General features: G+C 38.2%; 2 protein-coding genes and 1 long non-coding RNA gene across 5 annotated transcripts in view; 1 reads left to right on the top strand and 2 right to left on the bottom strand.

Annotated features, from left to right (window-relative positions):
• RNF128 (ring finger protein 128) overlaps positions 1–8,124 on the bottom strand; it is a 75,118-nt gene extending 66,994 nt beyond the window's left edge. Inside the window, exon 1 of one of the 3 annotated variants that reach the window (XM_074358791.1) lies at positions 7,573–8,124. In XM_074358791.1, coding sequence (XP_074214892.1) covers positions 7,573–7,978 — 406 coding nt within the window. In that variant the 5' untranslated portion in view covers positions 7,979–8,124. The remainder of the gene's footprint in view (positions 1–7,572) is intronic. The other 2 variants (XM_045509991.2, XM_045509992.2) reach the window with 2 other exon arrangements.
• Positions 1,598–17,568, top strand: LOC141576220 (uncharacterized). Its single transcript, XR_012504512.1, has 4 exons — positions 1,598–2,897; positions 8,317–8,476; positions 10,699–10,756; positions 17,289–17,568. It is a non-coding gene; the product is annotated as an uncharacterized LOC141576220 (long non-coding RNA).
• The window catches only part of RADX (RPA1 related single stranded DNA binding protein, X-linked), a 69,244-nt gene continuing 64,333 nt past the window's right edge, over positions 13,424–18,334 (bottom strand). Inside the window, exon 14 of the mRNA XM_010946131.3 lies at positions 13,424–14,718. Coding sequence (XP_010944433.1) covers positions 14,588–14,718 — 131 coding nt within the window. The 3' untranslated portion in view covers positions 13,424–14,587. The remainder of the gene's footprint in view (positions 14,719–18,334) is intronic.

Consider the following 18,334-nt stretch of genomic DNA (forward strand, 5'->3'; position numbering starts at 1 on the left):
TAAAGAAGTTCCATTTGGACCCTTAGGGCTGGTTAGTTTTATACTCGGATCATTCTGCACCTGTGACCTTTCAGTGTGCTCCCCGTCCCTGCCCAAACATTAACATGCCCCCTCTTTCTCCCTTGTAATCTGCAGCCACAGCTCTGCGACTCTTCTGATCTCAATTTTTTCATATTTTCATCTCTGCCCGATTCAGCTCTGCCCTTCTCAACTCCTCCAATACGACCTGCTCTCTTGCGAGTAATTCTCTTATGTTTTATATACAAGGCCAGCCTTCTAAACTGGTGAACAAAGTCCTGTGTTTATCTGAGACAACTTTATTCCTGAATTTAGTTTGAAGCCTTCACACTAATGCTTCCTGGTTTCACATTCATATCATCCTGAGTCATTGCCCCAAATGGAAACAAGTTTGTTTAACCTTCAATTCTGTGCTCCCCCTCCATATGGCTCATTACCTTCTTCCATTGCTTTCCCCCCTAAATTTTCCACTGTGACTTCTAGATTTCTGGTTACATGACACAGGCTTAACTGGTAAAATTCCCTCATTTCATCTTCACTGAGGGTTATACTTAATCTTATGGCCCCTGACCCATCTCACCACTTCTCCCTCAGTTAGTTTTAGTAGAGGCAGCTCATCCTTCTGTACCCCACATATTTTAGGGCTACAAGGGGTGTCCTCACTCCCACATAGTGATTTCCAGGCCTCTTCCCCCCTCCCCCTCATGAATAAAACCCATTTCTTGAAGACTCATGACAGTCAGGAGACTCATGGCACTTGGTTTTACCACCTTTTGTCACTTTCCTCCCTGTTTGGTCATGGACCAACCTCCCAGTCATTTCCCCACGTGTGTGAAGACTTTGTCATTTGGATTGCAGTCATTCTCTCCACTCTAAGCACTTCCATGGTCCAACATCTGGCCTCATTGTGACTCAACTTCAGGGACCTTTGTCTCTATTACATCAGAGTCACCCCACTGCCGTGGCCATACTCTGGACGTTATTATCATCCTGATCTGCTCAACTACTGAAACTGTAACAGAAATACCCCACTTTATGACTGCCTACCCTGTAGCTCTCCGTTTTAGAGCTCAGTACTGATCTTTGAGTTCTCTGCTATCATCTTCTATAACTTTAACATTCATGTTGATGACCCTTCCAACACCATGACCTCATAATTTCTTAATCTCTTCAGCTCCAGTCATCTTAATGCTTCCATTAATAGTGCTTTTTATATTCTGCCTCTATTAGTTTTAGAAATATCAGTTATCCCTACTACATTTTCTTCCTTGAGGGCAATGATCTTGTTTTTGTACCATTTTTATACAATACCTTGCATAGTGTATACTCACCAGAAAGGTAGTAATGTGTACTGATTAAAAGCAGAGATTTTGGAGTCAGGATATCAGAGTTCAAACCCCAGTTCTGCAGTCTACTAGCTGTATGGCCATGAGGGGATTTAACCAACATTTCTATGCCTCAATTTCCTTATATATAAAATGGGAATACTAACACTTTGTATCTCATGGATTGTGGAAATGATTAACTACACTTAGAAGAGTGTTTGGCACATAGCTGATAGAATATTTATTGTCAACAATCGCCTTCACAAAGGGTAAGGTAAAAAAGTGCCATGCTGAAAGGAAAAAAAAGAGCCCCCAATATTAGGAATAATGATACTTGACACAGTAACTTAAAATAGAAATTGAAAGCAAACAAATTATAAAACAAATATTCCTTTCCCTCTATTTGTACTTTCCACTGTGAAGATGCCAGTGTATTGATTATTGCCAGAAACTAGTTTATTTAATTACATGGTGTCACTGTCATTTCATGGTGAAGTCATTAAAAGAGCACACAATAATAAACACTATTAAAATTTAAATAAAAATATGATATACATCTAAAAATCTAAAACTTTATAACTAATAGTATTATATTGTTAAACATTTATTTGATCATGGCAGGCTCTGAACGTAGGTGGAATAGGTTGTTGCTTATTTGATGTGATAAGGGATGCTCTGAAATATGATTTCTCCCAATTGGCTGTTCCACAGTTCTGTCAAAAACGTATATTATCACCAGTTAGAAGTCAGGTTTGTTTGCTTAAACCATGCTGTTTCCAGGTACAAGTAAAATTCCCCCTGGGAGACTTTATCCGAGGAGCTCTGAAATATCTAAGAATTATCTAAATGAGTAAGGCGTAGGACCCGCAAGTCTAGGTAGAAACGGATATAATTTATTTACATGAAGTCCTTCCTGTCTAGGGAAGGTAGTCTTGAGTGATGGAAGAGGGGTAGCTGGGGTAAGAGGACTTAGGAACCAAGGATTGCTGACAACAGAGGGAGAGAATACTAAAGGGGCATTCTGAGAGAGAGGGGGGAGTGGCCCTGTTAGGCTGGAGAGGTAGGCAGAGGCCAGAGCACACAAGTCCTTTTAGGCATGGTAAAGTTTAGATTTTATTCAAAGAACAAGGAAAAGTCGCTAGGTGGGGGGCTTTAAGAAGAGGAGCAAGGTGATCAGACGTCTATTTTTAGAGGATCATGCCAGCTGTCATGTTGAGAAAGCACAGGGTAGACAGCAAGGGTGGAAAAAGGAGCCCATGATGGAAGCCATTTGCAGGAGCCAGCGTGAGAGATGCTAGTAGCCTGAACTAGACTGGTGGTAGTGACATGGTTATATTTTTGGAGGCAGCATTATGTGAAAATATGAAAGAGACATGACTTAGGGAGAGGGAACAGCAAGTGCAAAAACTCACTCATGTTTCTCTATTGGTTTACAAACAGAGGGAAGACCGGACTGGCTGACGCACAGGCGTGTGGAAGAGAGGGTTGTGGAATAAGATCTCATCACATAGAGCCTTGTAGGACATGGCATGAAACCTGGATTTTATTCTAATTGTAACTGACTTACATTTTTCATGGGATCACTCTGGCTGCTGTGTGGGAGACCAGACTCTGTAGAGGGACAGAGTAGGTGGGAGACCTGTAGGGAGGCTATTGCAGTGAGATGGGTGAGAGATATTGGCCTGGGTTTGGATGGAAGCAGCAGACGTGGGAAAAGGGATGGATTTCAGAAATGCTTAGAGGGGGTGGTGGGTATAGCTTAGTAGCTCAGTGGTAGAGCACATGCTTAGCGTGCACGAGGTCCTGGGTTCAATCCCCAGTCCCTCCATTTAAAAAAATGCTTGGAGATTGAATCAGCTGAACTCTAGGTTTAATGAGATGTGGGAGCATGAAGAAGAAGGAGGTTTCAGGTACTTTCAGGCTCAAGGCAGGGGAGGGTTTAGTGGGATTGAGGGACTGAAAGGAGCCCAGTGTGGCTAGAGCTCAGTGAGGGGGAGTGCGGGGAAGTGAGAGAAGATGAGGTCAGGGTGGGAGGCACGAGCCAGCTGATTCATGGCCGGGTAAGGACATGGAAAGCATCTGAATTTATTCCAAGTGCCTTGGGAGGCTCCTGAAGGGTTTTAAACAGGGTATGACTTTTTTTTTTTCTAATAAGTCACTTTGGCTTCGGTGTGAGGAGTAGGCTTGGAAGGGGAGCAAGGGAAGCCAGGAGATGCTTTAGGAGGTTATTGCAGAGGTCTGAGGAAGAAATCTTGTAGATGGCTACACCTGGACAGATTTGAGATTCATTTCAAGTGGAACTGATCAGTTTTCTTGAATTCAACACTTCCTGTATGTATACATCTGAATCTAAACCTTATTGAAGTTTTTATCTTCTCACATCATTTATATACTATGCTTTTATTTCCTGTCTCATTTCTAGAAAAACATTTTTCTAAAATATGTGAGTTTGCTGCTCTGATTAAACCCTTCCTTTCCATGCACTTAATTGCTTGGGAATTGGTGAGTTTGGGGGATTCTGAAATGCTGCACACGTCACCCCGTAAACCCATTTCGTTGAATGCGATCAAAACAATCAAAACGTAAGAACCATTTTATTCCCTTCAAATTACTGACTTTGTGGAAATAAACTACATTCAAATCTAATCGTTTCTTAGGGCTATTTACTTATTAATACTATAACTTTCAAAACCTGTTCGGTCAGCAAGCAAGTACTTAATATATTCTGAATTTGCTTCTTTAATAACTGAGGAGTCCTGACTTTTCTTGCACAGCTGGGACAGAACTGACTGGATGTCTCTGAAGCATTTGGAAAGGGTTGTTACAAATTTACCTAATTACTTAATTACATAGCATATCCTATTTCCAACCCCATCACAATGCCAAATCAAAACACATTGCAAACTGGGAAACTTAAAATGAAAGGTTTACCTCCAAGTACTAGGCTACATGCCATTCCTCCTCAGTGGGAGCTCTTCTCAGACTGGAGTTGCACCCTTCAGAAAACAGATTCTGCTAGTAGAAGGGGTATGAATGGACTGGGTCCAGGAGTAAAGATATTCTGTACCCACATCATGAAACCATGGGAGGCAAGGAGTATAGAAGCATCCCTTAGGCTTGTTGAGGACCTTGAAGCTGGGCTCTAGGGGATGGCGAGGCACCAATATGTAAAATGAAGGGAGAGAGAATGTATTTGTACAACAGTAAGGGCATGGGCATCGTGTATTTACAGTGACAAGGAGGCAAGTCGCCCATGACATCTGGGACCTGGCCTGGTACTACCCATTAGGCTGTGGTGTTTTCTTGCTGAACCTAAATAATTTCACAGAGCATCAAGAGTAGAGAAGGCCATTCTGTAACCATGATGGACCAAGACAAAACAAGACCACTCCATCATTATGTCTGAACCCAGTCAAAATATGAACAGTACCCAAGCCACAAAAATGACCAAGCACCTCCCATCCTGGCCAACGTGAGTGATGGTTGCTTCTTCACCAATTATAGCTGTAGCTTCTGGATCATCTTCCCAACTTGCACGTAAGATGTATTTAGAAATCCAGTCACAGAATTACCCCCATTTTCTGACAGCATCCAAATCCAGAACAAAGCCATCTAAAGTGACAAACTCAACCTGGTTTTCCTGGTTTTAGCACTGAAAGTCTAATGTTCCAGTAAGTCCCTCAGTTTCAGGCCAACTGAGATGGCTGGTCAATGACCTGCTTCTTTAAACTCTCCCTCAAATCATCTGAAGCCAGCCCGAATCCTGTACATCCTTTATCACACCCTCTTATTGAGACACCCCATTGTTGCCTAGGGTGTGCATTCTCCCTTTGCCACAGTAAGTCATAGACCCAACTTCTTCAACTACAAATCTGTTCCTAGTGGTCTTTGGTTGGAGGGCATTGACATCAGTGAAAGTAAAGAGGCACAACATGGTGGAAAGGCTAGTAAGTAGTCCCAGAGGCTAGAAGTTGGGGGAACCAACGAAGGAGGGAAGGGCCACAGCCCTGACGAGGCTAGAGTGTGGTTTTCTGAAAAGGTGGTTTTCAGAGATGATAAAAGATGAGGTGATGGAAGGTAAAGCCACGAGCTTTTGGAGGAGGAGGAAGAGTTGTGGTCCCACCCTCTGTGCCTAAACCAAACACTAATGAAAGTGAAAACCAACAAAGCTTCGCTTATATTATAAAAGGATGACTCAATCTTTAATGGTCGAGGCTGATCATAGAGCTTTTGTATCCACACTTCCTTCCCTGTGTTTGTTAACTGCATCATATAATAGTTTCTACATAAGGGAAATTTTTGTGAGGAAACAGTTCCAATGACACACTAGTTGACAGGTCTTATAACTGCAAAACACTTAACTTACAATTTTAATTCTTTGGGGTTGAGATCATTCAGTGTTAAAGATCAATAGTCATTAAATAAAATAAAGACCCTAAAACAGTGCCTGACATATAGTAAATGGCAATAAATATTAACTACTACAATTACTATGATTATGCAGTGTGCTTATTTTAAAACAGGGGCAATCCTGTAGTTTTTAAAAATGTTTTTGATTACATGTCCTTGATCATATTGGAAGTATATATTCAATGAAAAATTTAATTGCCTTGTTTCTTAAGCTCTGCTCATAGACATATATTCAAATGACTGTGTGCATGCCTTTTAGAGAGATTTACTGTAACTGGTCTTTGGTAAATCTTCTAAATTCAATGTCTAGGTACCTACTTTCCATCAGTTGTCCTCTACTGCATGTTGTAAAGCAAGTTTTGAAAACATGACTACTAGTTTGATACTGTTGATACTTTACAAAAAGCAGAGGAGTGAACAGCAGAAGGCGATTTTCCCCGTAAAAGGAAACCTAGAATATTCAGAATCTCTAAGTTGAAACAGAAAGGAAGTAGGTTCCTTAGAACAGGTTTTAATTTCTAATTTTCTACAAAAATAAACGTTACTTGTAAAAATACAGGAACATGCCAGGAATGTTTATGGAGTGCTCTTCAAAACAATGTGTACGCCTGAGTTCTGGCAATGTCCCGGATATATTTCAAAAAGTAGCAAGTAGAGTTTTGTACATTTACAATAATTTTGTACTGCTAAAGACCTTCTTACCTGGTTTTTTGATACCCAGAAGAACAAGCAGCTTGTTTTTCCAACGTTAGTACTAAATCACTATGTTGTATATATACAACCTGGATGTTCCAATCACTCTACTATTCTTAACACAAATTTGATTTTCTCTTTACCAATTTTGAAATCTGTTTGAATTAATTTACATTAATTTTCTCGGAAGCCAAATTTCATGATGATAATGCCAGTTATCCTGATACTGTGTTCTGCCAGCTCTTACTCTGTTTGAAATTACCATTTTCCCCCACTCTGGTCAAGTCTGGGGTCAAAAATACTTATACCCACATACAGTATAGAAAACTTGGGTCATAAGTCTACTTCCTCCCTGGCTTAAAACCACTTATTTGGAAAGTGACATATTTTACAAAATGAATAAAATAAAAATAATACTAAGAAGTAAATTCCCTTACAAAGTTAATAAATTAGATGATTACATTTTCTTAAAAAGTCATAAAAATACATTTTAAGGGGAAGATTACTTTTGATGTGAATTACAGAGGTATTGTATTTCAGCCATACTGTTTTCAACATATAATGTTTCTTACAGAGTAGTTTCATATGTATTAGTCCCATAAACAGATTAAAATCTCATACATACAGCAGATAGTTGAATTCTCATTTCTATAAACATTTTACACACTTACAATATGCTATTGTCTCATCATAATAATGTGGCTTTGCAGTTACTGCACACTTGTGAATACCTACAACCTTTTTTTGTGTGTGTGAGAAACTGAATCAAACTGAAAAGCACAAATTAAGAATGAAATCAAAATATTTATGTTTTCTTTAATGTTTACAGTTAAAGGCACATTTATTAAAAGCAATTATATAACACACACTGAGAAAACTAATAGAGCTAAGAATATCGTGAAAGAAAACAGGAACCACTTCAGGAATGGCTTTTGCCCTTGGAACAAATCAACTACGAACATTAAGTAATGGTAAAGTAATTCTGAGTTGTGCCGGGCAAGAAAATTTAAAGCACACTTGTTTTACAACCTTATTCATTGCCAGATCCTAGAGTAATTCTAGATGGAATTATCATTTAAAGGTAAACAAAGACATTATCCCTCTTTGGGAATCGGTTATTACTTACCGAAATTTGCCATCTGTAACATCTGGTTGTCAGTCTCTGGACCATTGTAAATCACAACAGCATCAGCATTTCTTCTGCCTGCTATTTGAATTTTTTCTGCAAATGTACAATTACCTCTTTCTATCAGCGCAATCCAGGGCTTCTTTGTATTGGTAAACTCAGTGTTGTAGTTACAAGCTTGGTAGTTATTGTTCTTAGGGATGGCCACCACCCCCATTGCATTAGCCACTGGTGAGGCTAGTCCATAAACACCACATTCACATGTCTCTGTTATAGTGTGGTTGCTGGTTTCATTGTAATAAGTCACAGTCACATAGGCGTTCGTTGAAAAAGACGCTGTGATTTTAAATAAAAAGGTAAAAATTACCAGCAGCCGAAAGCGACTAGACTTATTCTCCTGGCTCATTGCTCATTCCTTTGAGCATAAAATTTAAGATGTTTGCTGATACTTCCAACTATCAGTCACCATTTGTCCACTCAGGTCCCTGCTAAGCAGAAGTTTGAAATTTCAGTTGCGAGTGGGTAATTGATCTCACCTCTAGCAACGTAAGCTCTGAATACGTCAGCTCTATTTCACTTTACTTATCTACGTTCCCTTTTGCTCCGCCTCCAACTGTGCACACCTGTAACCCTTAACCACGACTACCTTAGCAATAAATAACACCATCAACTTTATTCTGCGTGTTAACTTATCAGGATTGGGTGACTTCCTGCACTGACATTTTTTCCTTCTTACTGTTCCAGTTAATGAACTTTCATAAACATGGAGTGGACTGGAATGAGGAACTGGACTCCTGGGAATCCCACGTGACAAGACTGAAAGTCACCTCTCTCAGAATCTCTAAAACACCAAACTGGTTTTCCAAGCCCTGTTAAAATATGCTATCAACCAGTTCAGCCGGAAGTAAGTTGAGAGCCATCATTTTATTGCTACGGTATTAGTAGGATTTATTTCACTGCTCTTTTTCCTCTTCTTTCTTTGTGGAATTTTTCTTAACAGGCTCCCCAAGGAGTATCTTCTGCTACCTTGTTTATTCATCGAAAAGTAAACATATTCCAGTTGCTAGAGATCCTTTCCTTTCAATTATATGCCTTTACCATGGTAGGCACTCAAATATTTGCTGATTGGTTGATACCTGAGTTGATGCATTCCATTAATTTTTATGTCCCGTGTGTTATACTGTAACAAAAGACAGCTCAAGGTTTATTTTTTAACATTTAGAATTTCTAATTCTAGTTCTTTCAAATGTATAGACAGATTTGTTTATTTCATTGCCTCCTTTATTGCAAGCTCTGTTTTTAATCAGGAGTACCTTGGACACTCACTGCACTTGGACATACATTGCTATGGGGTCAACTGGTCTGGGTAAGTTGCTGGGAAAAGGAGATTGAAGTGTGTGCCAAGGGCTAGTGAAGGAGCAGATGAATGGACAGCAAGATAAACAGAGATATCAGGAGTCTCATTGGGCCAAGAGTCAGCAAACTAGATAAACAGGCATCAGGCTATCAGAGAAGCAGAAAGACACTAGGCCAAAAGGAAGGCAGGCACAATGATAGTCTGAAGTCCAAGGAAAATAGTCTGGAATCAGAAATACCACTAGAGTCAAGAGGACAACAAAAAGTAGGAAAATAGGACACACTATTGAAGGAGATGGTCAGTGAAGCTATTCCCCACACCCTGCCTCGCTTCTTCCTGTTCTTGGACACCTGAGGTATTAGTGTTAGACCAGACCCTGAAGGTAGGAACCAACAGTTAACACCAGAGGAGGGGAGCTCAGGGAATCTGCAGTAGAACCTGATGAATAAATCCCAGTAGATGCACAATACAAATATAAACCTTTCTATCCTCATCGGTGTACCCCTCCCCTACAGACTTGGTATTAGTAGCAACATACACATAATAATCACTTAACAATTACTCATGGAATTGAACTGAAAAGTTTAAAGGTCTTGTGTATTAGCTTATGGTCTACTTCAGAGTAAAGGCAAATGGTTTATTTTACTATTAGCACTACCACTTTGATGTTAAAACTCATAATAAGGTCTGTATTCACTAGACAAAGAAAATTATCAAACCGAAAACAGAAGCGTTATCGTCAAAAGCATTAGTTTGCTGATTGCTAATAGACATCTGCGATAAATTCAACATTAGCATTCAATAGGCAATTCATTAGTAAAGTCCTAGAGATTTGATTTCACCTTTCTACCAGTTATTAAATTGCTTCTAAAGGAAAATCACTATGTGCTCTTAAAATGACAACTTTCTGTAACACTTTGTGGCAGTGCTGGTGTATTAAAGAGAACTTTGTTAAACTATTTTAAATTGCTCTGAAGGCTGATGTGCATGACTTTATATAGTAACCAGCATTATATGCCTTGTGTGGAAGTGCTTTTATGTTTCCTTTTATGGCTTTCAGAGAGTCATAACTTACAAAGATAGTTTTAGATTGTTTTTAAAATTTTGCAGTTAAGTAAAATTAGTCCTGGAACAATAAATACCCATCAATGCAGTTTTCCTGTTAATGCTTAAGGTAATTTGCTGGAAGGCGAGTGGTCTAGTACTTATGCAGTATTTTAAAAATTTTGTCTGTGGAACATCAACATTAGACTCACTTGGATATTGATTAAAAGTGAAGATTCCTGGGTCCGACTCCCAGTCAACCTGAATCAAAATCGGAGGGAACTATCTAGAAATTCCCATTTTAAATAGCTCTCCAAGTAATTCTTATGCACTTTACAATTTAAGAACTCTAGATCGTACAACTTGTACATGACAAACAGCACGGAATCGACAGATTAGCTGTTGTCATTTTATGTCAGCCTCGCTGTGCTTCAACTTCCAATCTATAAAGGTTTGATGTTTGTTTGTACTTTAGGTCGTGCTCTGAACATTTCTGAAGTTATCTTACAAACCAAAAGGTTGTGCAAGTGCTGACACTGCAACAGCTAGTGTTAGATCCTCAGAAAAATAAAGACCTCTTCCGGACTTCTTCTCCATTTACACAATGAAAGAAGTTGGATTAGAGTTGATCTCTCAAGTCTTTCCCAGATCTGATAAGCTAGAACTCTATAAAAATAGAAGTTGTTTTGAAACTATCAATTAAAAAATTTTTTCCTTCTTATCAGCACAATTCAGGATGAAGCTGCACTGACAGTAGATGAAACGATAGCATCTAGATAGAAGGTAAGTTCAAAGTACTGGGTAAACCTTGAGCTCTAACAAAACTAACAAGGGCTTGACCCAGTACTATGTACCAGTGGTTTGCAAACTTGTCTGCACATTAGAATCACCTGAGGAGATGTTAACTGCCTTCATGCCCAGGCTACACCCCAATCAGAAATTTGGGGGGTGACGGTGACACATAGGCATAGTAATTTTTAAAACTCCTCAGGTGATACCAATATGAAGCCAAGTTTGAGAACCACTGCTATGTTTCAAACATTTAATACTACTGGATTTTTTCAATTACTTAGAGTTTAAACCTTAATAAATATTAAGTATCTTAGCAAAGGCACATAATTAATAAAGGCATAGAGAAGGGAATTACTCATCTCTTAGGCAAAGAACACTTCAAAATTTTCCATGTGATTGAACACCAGCTATGGCAAACCCATCATTTAAAGATGAGGAAGCATGGGGCTGTGTTTCTAATTGAATGTAGGTTACGCTTTGATTATTCATAGCCCCTTCCAATTCTGGGCTGGGTGACTCTAACCTGCTGTATGTTCAAAAGGAATAAAAAATAATTTTAATATTAGCTCAAGTCAAATAAAAGAAATGACTGAGATCTGATATTACAACATCTCTTGACGTCCAAAGTCAAATATGTCTAGGACCATACAACGGTAAAGATAACTGAAAGTCACCCATATTTTATTAGGTTCCTAAGATAGTGCCTTTGTGATTTGGGAGCAAAGAATTTTTTGTTAGATTTTTTTCCTTTCAGCAGGTATTTGTTAAGAACTGCACCATTAGAATCAGGCAAAATGCCTGAATCTGTATTTTAATATGACCTCCAAAATTTATATGGACTATATCCACTTATCTGACTCTCATTTGTCATCTAGCTGGTCCCCTTATTTTGTTTTGTCTCCTGCATTAGTAAGGTACCTGAAAAGGTAACAGTGAAATAGCAACCAGCTCAATTATAAACCATACTAATGGCTTTGAATAATAAAATTGGTTATAATCTATAGTCCATATTGGCAGAAGGCATCTAGCTATAAACATCAAATATTCTTAGTGTCACCAAATAAGGGTTTCTAATTTCTTAAAAGTTCTTTTCTTAATATGAATAAAATTAATGCAGGATAATTCCAAAAAAGAAATAAAAGTGGCAGAGAGAACACGTGCTCAGATTCTTCTTTTAATAGCCTACCAGAGGATTTCAAATGTGCAGATTTCATGGATCATGTAAAATTAGAAACTTCAGTGAGAGACTGTGGTCCTGTGGTAGACTATGGAATATTTCATAATTTACGAATTGATTTGTTGATACCACAGAAGTGACATCACGGTAGTGTATTTGTGTTGCTTTGGAATCAATGAGCACATATTGTCACTTGAAGATAAGTTCTTCTGATGGTAGTTTGCTATTTTTCCTAGGAAATGGCCACAGTAGCTATCCAGTTTTGCAATAACTGGAAATGTGGACACAGATGTTTAACTCCAAATATGGATAGAAACATTGCTAAAATATAAAATACATCACCATGGGAGTTGTTTTTAAAGATCCTAAATTTTAAAAAAGAGCTCATGTTTCCCATTCAAAATGAGAACAGAAATTACACCTGTTGAAGTGTGTAGTTTTGAAATTGCAGCCTGAGGTTTTTAGTCAATAGCTTTTTAAGTATTAACTTTTCCCCTTCCCCAACATTTCTGTGGCGTTAAAATTGAATTGCCTATTGTTACACATCTGGCAGACTCTTTCCAGTTGAACTCACGGGAGAATCAGAGAAACTCCTTGTGACTTCAAGCTAAGGAACAGCAACAAAAAGCACTGCTAAATCCATTGCCCAGCCAAGAACCCAAAAGAAACTCTAACAACGTTGAATCCCACAAACACAGAGCTGCTCTCTCTAGTGCTAAAAATGAGGGGCTAGGAGGGGAAAAAGACAATACTATGCCGAGCTCTGAGCCTTTTTAACAGCGCTGAGCCTTGCCATGTGTCTGCACCAGTTTAAAATCGAAGTTGGTTATCTCCAAAGCAGCATGGTGTTAAAGGACAGGCACCAACAGGCTGGATGGCCGGTGTGGCTGAAATCAACTCAAGGTGTTTTCGAGTTGTTCAGAGGACCAGATGGCTTCAAAGCAAGACTGTGGGCACATTTGCCCAGGTTTACTTCAAATTTTTACATTAGGCACAATTATTTATAGGGGAAAATGAGAGCAAAGTACAGTAATGGAGGGTCCAAATGATTATGTGCCCTTTGCACTAGAAGGTTTGTTAGAAAATTACTGATAAACTTGCCATAGGCAGAATAGCAGAAGTGCTTCAGCCATTCACGTGTGTTCCTGTGATTTTAGGTTGCTGTAGATTGTTTAAGACAACTTATTTTAAATGTAGAAGAAGATTTTGTAACTGCTTTCCATTAACTTGCTGCTAAATTCCCAGTGTATTGATTGAATCAAGAAAAACCCCAGATGTTACCCCCCTAAAACTGAATTTCCTGTTAATGCTTAATATAGCTTAATACAAAAACCCAGATTCTGTTTGATAAACACTTTTCAACCCATATGGAAGAATCATACTGGCTCATTTAGCAAGTACATATAGGTCTACCAGAGGCCAAAAATACGGAGGCAAGACATCAAATACATTCAAAATGAAACAGGAAACCAAAAAAAGTTATTGTTTAAACTTCTTTAATAATACACTCAAAAGTTTAACACAAGAAGGATTCACTATTTTAATTAACATTTAAACTCATTTTAAAGAACAAAAGACTGAACACATTTATGAACAAATTCCAGCATCTGTCTTGAGGTTCGTGAGATACCCAACACATTTAAAATGTATAGCATGGGAAATCACAGAATCACAGGCCTAGAAGGAAGCCCTACAAGTTAATAGCTTAACTGCAATGAGATTCATCTTAATACTGAATACTTTTTAATTCATGGTCATTTTGGCTTATGTAACTAACCACATAGATGTAACCACAGAGCCTTGCAAATGTGGGATGGCCAATTAAAGTTAACAATGAAGTAAAATAGACAACCAGAATAAGTCAATTCCCTTAGTACTCTTTCATACTTTCAACTCGAGCACTTAAAATGTTAAATTGAAATAAATTTTTACTATTTAAACTCACATTACATGTAACAAAATTACAAATGAACACAACAAGAATACAGACATACTGTAGTCTCTGGCTTAAAGATCACACACTGGCCAAAACATTTAGAAATTCAAAGGATATGAAGTTACACTAGGGAGTGGAAAACCTTAAGACAATTTAGTTTAGCATGCTCACTGTGCAGATGACCAAACTGAAGACCAAAGCAACTGGACCATAACAATCTATGTGTGCTTGTGAAAATGATAGAAACTGTTTTGTTGTGAGAAATGCAGGTTGACCACTTTAGGAGAATTTTATCTTCAAATTAGCAATTCAAACGTTCCCATTATAACTGAATAGAAGTCAGAGGATGTTAAATGTCCATGGAAAGTGCCTCTTGTAACTCAGGATGCCTTATGCTGAGGCTTTAGAATAAAAGTACGCTTCACAAATAGAATGGTGAACACAAATTACTATAATTCAAGATAACAGTCATATAGAAAGAATTAAGGTAAATTTTCTTGATGCATAAAAATGGTTTGATGACCTTTTCAAAATGAATTTAGAATGAAGTGTGTTAGCTCCAAATACAAGACGAACATAAAGCAACTTAACTTTAGAGTTTATGTAATATTCTTGCTAAAAACCAGTTACTGAAATAACCAACAAAATGACAGAATATCTTTAAAGCTGTGCCCTCTTTATAATCTTTAATAATTTCATTTGGCAATTTTTAAGATGTATTATCTGGTCTATAAATTTTATGCAGATAGACTTCTGCTTTATTGTTGCCCAAGCTACAGATATCCAAGATAGCGACGATATGCGCTCTATCCAGTTTACTTGCTGCTTTTATAATATCACCTAAAAGTAAAAAGCAAATAGTTAAATATTTACTTGGATTTAGTATCACATACACTGATTTTTTTCCCTTATAATTAACACTGTTCCTCATCTTCTCCCTCTTCCCTCCAATTCATCACACACCTTCATCAAAGCTATGTTATAGTCATTTCTGTTGATAATAATGACTACATCAAACAGATATGGTCACCAAAAATGTCAAGATGTGGGCTGGAACGTGAAAGCCATATTTATTTATTTGTTTGTTTGTTTGTTTGTTTAGTGGAGCAAAGTAAATCTACATATTTTCAAACTCATTTATGTGGTGCCAAGTAGACAACTTATTGTTACATTTCAAGGAAATACAAAGATAATTTTTTTCTATCTTGAAATTTAATTGTCAATTATTTGCAAAATTTACAAGACATAAAGCAACATAAATATATGTCATTGAAGCTTCTTCTAAAGTATATTTACTTTGAAGTGGCTTTATTAACTGACACTTAGCTTTGGATACTCTTAAGAAGCTTTATCAAAAATGGATCAGGTGCATGACAGTGATGAGAATGGCAGAGCAGGGACTTTCAAGGCTCTGAAAGCAACTTACAAGCTGGAAAAAACTCTCAGATCAACTTTTGCAGAACTCTGGAATCAAGACAAAAACTTAACAACCAGGGGAAAGATTAATGAAGAAAGAAGCTTCTGCACTGCAGTAAGAGTCGTGTTTGACATTGCCCGCCTACTCCCAAGATGGGCAGCAGAATAAAGATGGCCACTCACACTTTTGGTGCAGGTTTTTAGCTCCAGAGGGAGCAAAGCAGACTTTATTCTCAAAGATGCAATTGTGTATTTTGACCTGTCCGGCAGCTCTCTCAAGGTCAGATGCAAGGGCTTGCTTTTGTTTCACCCAATTTGGAGCAGCCCCATGACTAGGGTAGCTTTCCAAGCGGCTTTTGTTGAAAGCATATAAAGGCAAAAGCACTGATCAGAGCAGCTGGTGCAGGGTGAAAAGTTGGGACAAGCAGTCGACAGATCAAAAAGCCTGGGGAAGATAGGGTTGGGAAAAGAGATCTATCGGAGAATAAGGGCTTTTAAGAGCTCCTATGTATCCAGGGAAATCAAGGAGGCCACATGTATGCTCAATGCTGGACGCATGCTTAGAAGAGGTCTGAGAAAACTCACTGTTTACCTCTGGCTGACCATCAGTCTCCACAGAGCAGGAAATGAGAACTAAGACAGAGTTGTAAACAGCCTGGCTAAGCGCGGAAAGGGTGCCACAGCACAGAGCCAATCTGCAAAAACTGGGAGAGTCATTTTTTCTTTTCTTCCTTTTCTTGGCTAAAACCATATTTAAGGAATCTTTTTCAAAACATTAACCGACCGCCACCAAACTACTACATCACAGACTTCAGTGGCTACACACGACAAATACTTCATTTTATATACGAAAAAACTAAAATACTTAAAAGTTAATTAACTTCAGCAAAGTCATAGGGTGATTCTAATCCAGAAGGTCTGGCATCAAGGCATGTGCTCCTAGCCTTTTTGTGCTAAAATGACGTCTCTACAAAATTGTGCCTAACAGCCAGTGGTGGATCTAGGTTTTCTGGAGCCTGAAGCGTATGCTATTTGGAGCGCTTTTTTTATGAACAAGAGTATGAAATACAAAGGAATACCAAAAGGGCTTTGGGAGGAACTGATACAAGTGAGAGCTCCTCAAGTTTAGGTTTCATTAGCTTCACGGGAAAGCCACCTCTGCTAGGCATGTCACAAAGTCTGATGAAGGATTTAAAATTGTGCAAGTTCACTAAAGCACAATTAATATAATAACAACTGCTGGTACTATATAATTTTCTTCTTCTTTGAGTGAGACAGACTTTAATCCAGATGCTTTGGAAAGATTTCAAGATCTTCAGATTTGATGCTAACAGCAGCGACCCAAATCTTAAAAACTCCAAGTGCAATCATATACTGACTTTTACAAATCATGACTTACGTAGTACCTGCAGCATAAAGGATAAGTAAGTCTTCTATATAGATGACTCTGCCTACTAATACTCTGAGCAAATGACAATCTCTCTGTGCCTTAATCTTCTCATCTAGTACCTACATCACAGGCTGTTGTGAGGATTAAATGCATGTAGAGCACTTACAATGGTAGCTGACACAATAGTAAGCACTCAATTAAATATCAGCAACCATCATTTTCTATTTATGAAAACCTAGTATAAAATTAAAATGTTATTATTTACATCACAAAGGAATTGTTTTAAAAGGGTTATAGATTTTTACCTATACGATGAGCTTCTCTACATTTCATTTTAAATTGTTAGAATTACAAAAACTGTACATTTTTAGAAACATCACAAATGCACAAGATGAGTGTGGCAAAGCCAATGCTACGTGTTCACCACTCCAGTTCCTCTCCATGGCCATGTGGGAGACAAAGTGTCCTGGCCTCCCTCATAGCTAGTTTGGGATCATGTAAATGAGTTCTGGCAAATGAAAATGTGAGTGGAAATGTTGCGTCACTTTCAGCCTGACACAATGAAAGGCCAGTGTCTCCTTCATCTCTTTCTTTCTGTGCCTAGACAACCCTAGAAGCCATTTGTTCCTGTTGTAGCTGCAACAGGATGGAAGCACACAGGACTCCTGAATCACCACTGGGAAGAAAGCTAATAACTGATTGCATCAGACTGGGCTTGAGCAAGAAATAAACTTTTACTGCGTTAAATCACTGAGACTTTGGAATTGCCTTGGGACTGCAGCACAGTCCACCCTATCTTGTAATACACTGTGGTATTCCTGTCTCCGAAAATAATATGGGAAACCCTGATTAACTACAGAATAATAAAATTATTTCCTTATGTGTGTTAAGACCCTTCAATAACATGTTATGCTTCTGAAGTGTTTATCAATGGAAACCATGCTTTCAAAGAGGTGGAAAGTGTGTATATACACATAGACACATATATACACATAGACACACGCACACATACACACATCCTTGTACATCATAGTTAAAGATAATACCAATTAGGATACCCTATCAGTCAGTCTTATTCAATAAATGATTTGGGAATTATGGCTAGCCCCTTAGGAAAAAATTAAGCTGGATCTCTATGTCACTCCCTATATCAAAATAAAATTCCAAATAGATTAATTTTAAATTACAAAAATGAAGCCCTATTAACAACAACAACAAACCCAAACAACCCAATTCAAAAATGGGCAAAGGACTTAAATCAACATTTCTCCAAAGAAGATATACAAATAGCCAATAAGCACATGAAAAGATGCTCAGTGTCATTTGTAGTTATGGAAATACAAATCAGAACCACAATGAGAGACCACTCTAAGAGGGCTGTTATCAAAAAGCAGAAAACAACATGTGCTGGTGAGGATGTGGAGAAATTGGGATCCTCATGCATTGCTGGTGGGAATGTAAATGGTGCAGCTGCTGTGGAAAATGGTTTGATGTTCCTCAAAAAGTTAAATATAGTATTAGCATATGACTCAACAATTCCACTCCTTTGTCAATCAAAGGACTGAAAGCAGTGACTTAAACAGGTACTTGCACACCAATATTCATGGCAGAATTATTCACAATAGCCAAGAGACAGAAATAACTCAAGTG

This window comes from Camelus bactrianus, chromosome X (assembly GCF_048773025.1).
Source record: "Camelus bactrianus isolate YW-2024 breed Bactrian camel chromosome X, ASM4877302v1, whole genome shotgun sequence".
NCBI lineage: Eukaryota > Metazoa > Chordata > Mammalia > Artiodactyla > Camelidae > Camelus > Camelus bactrianus.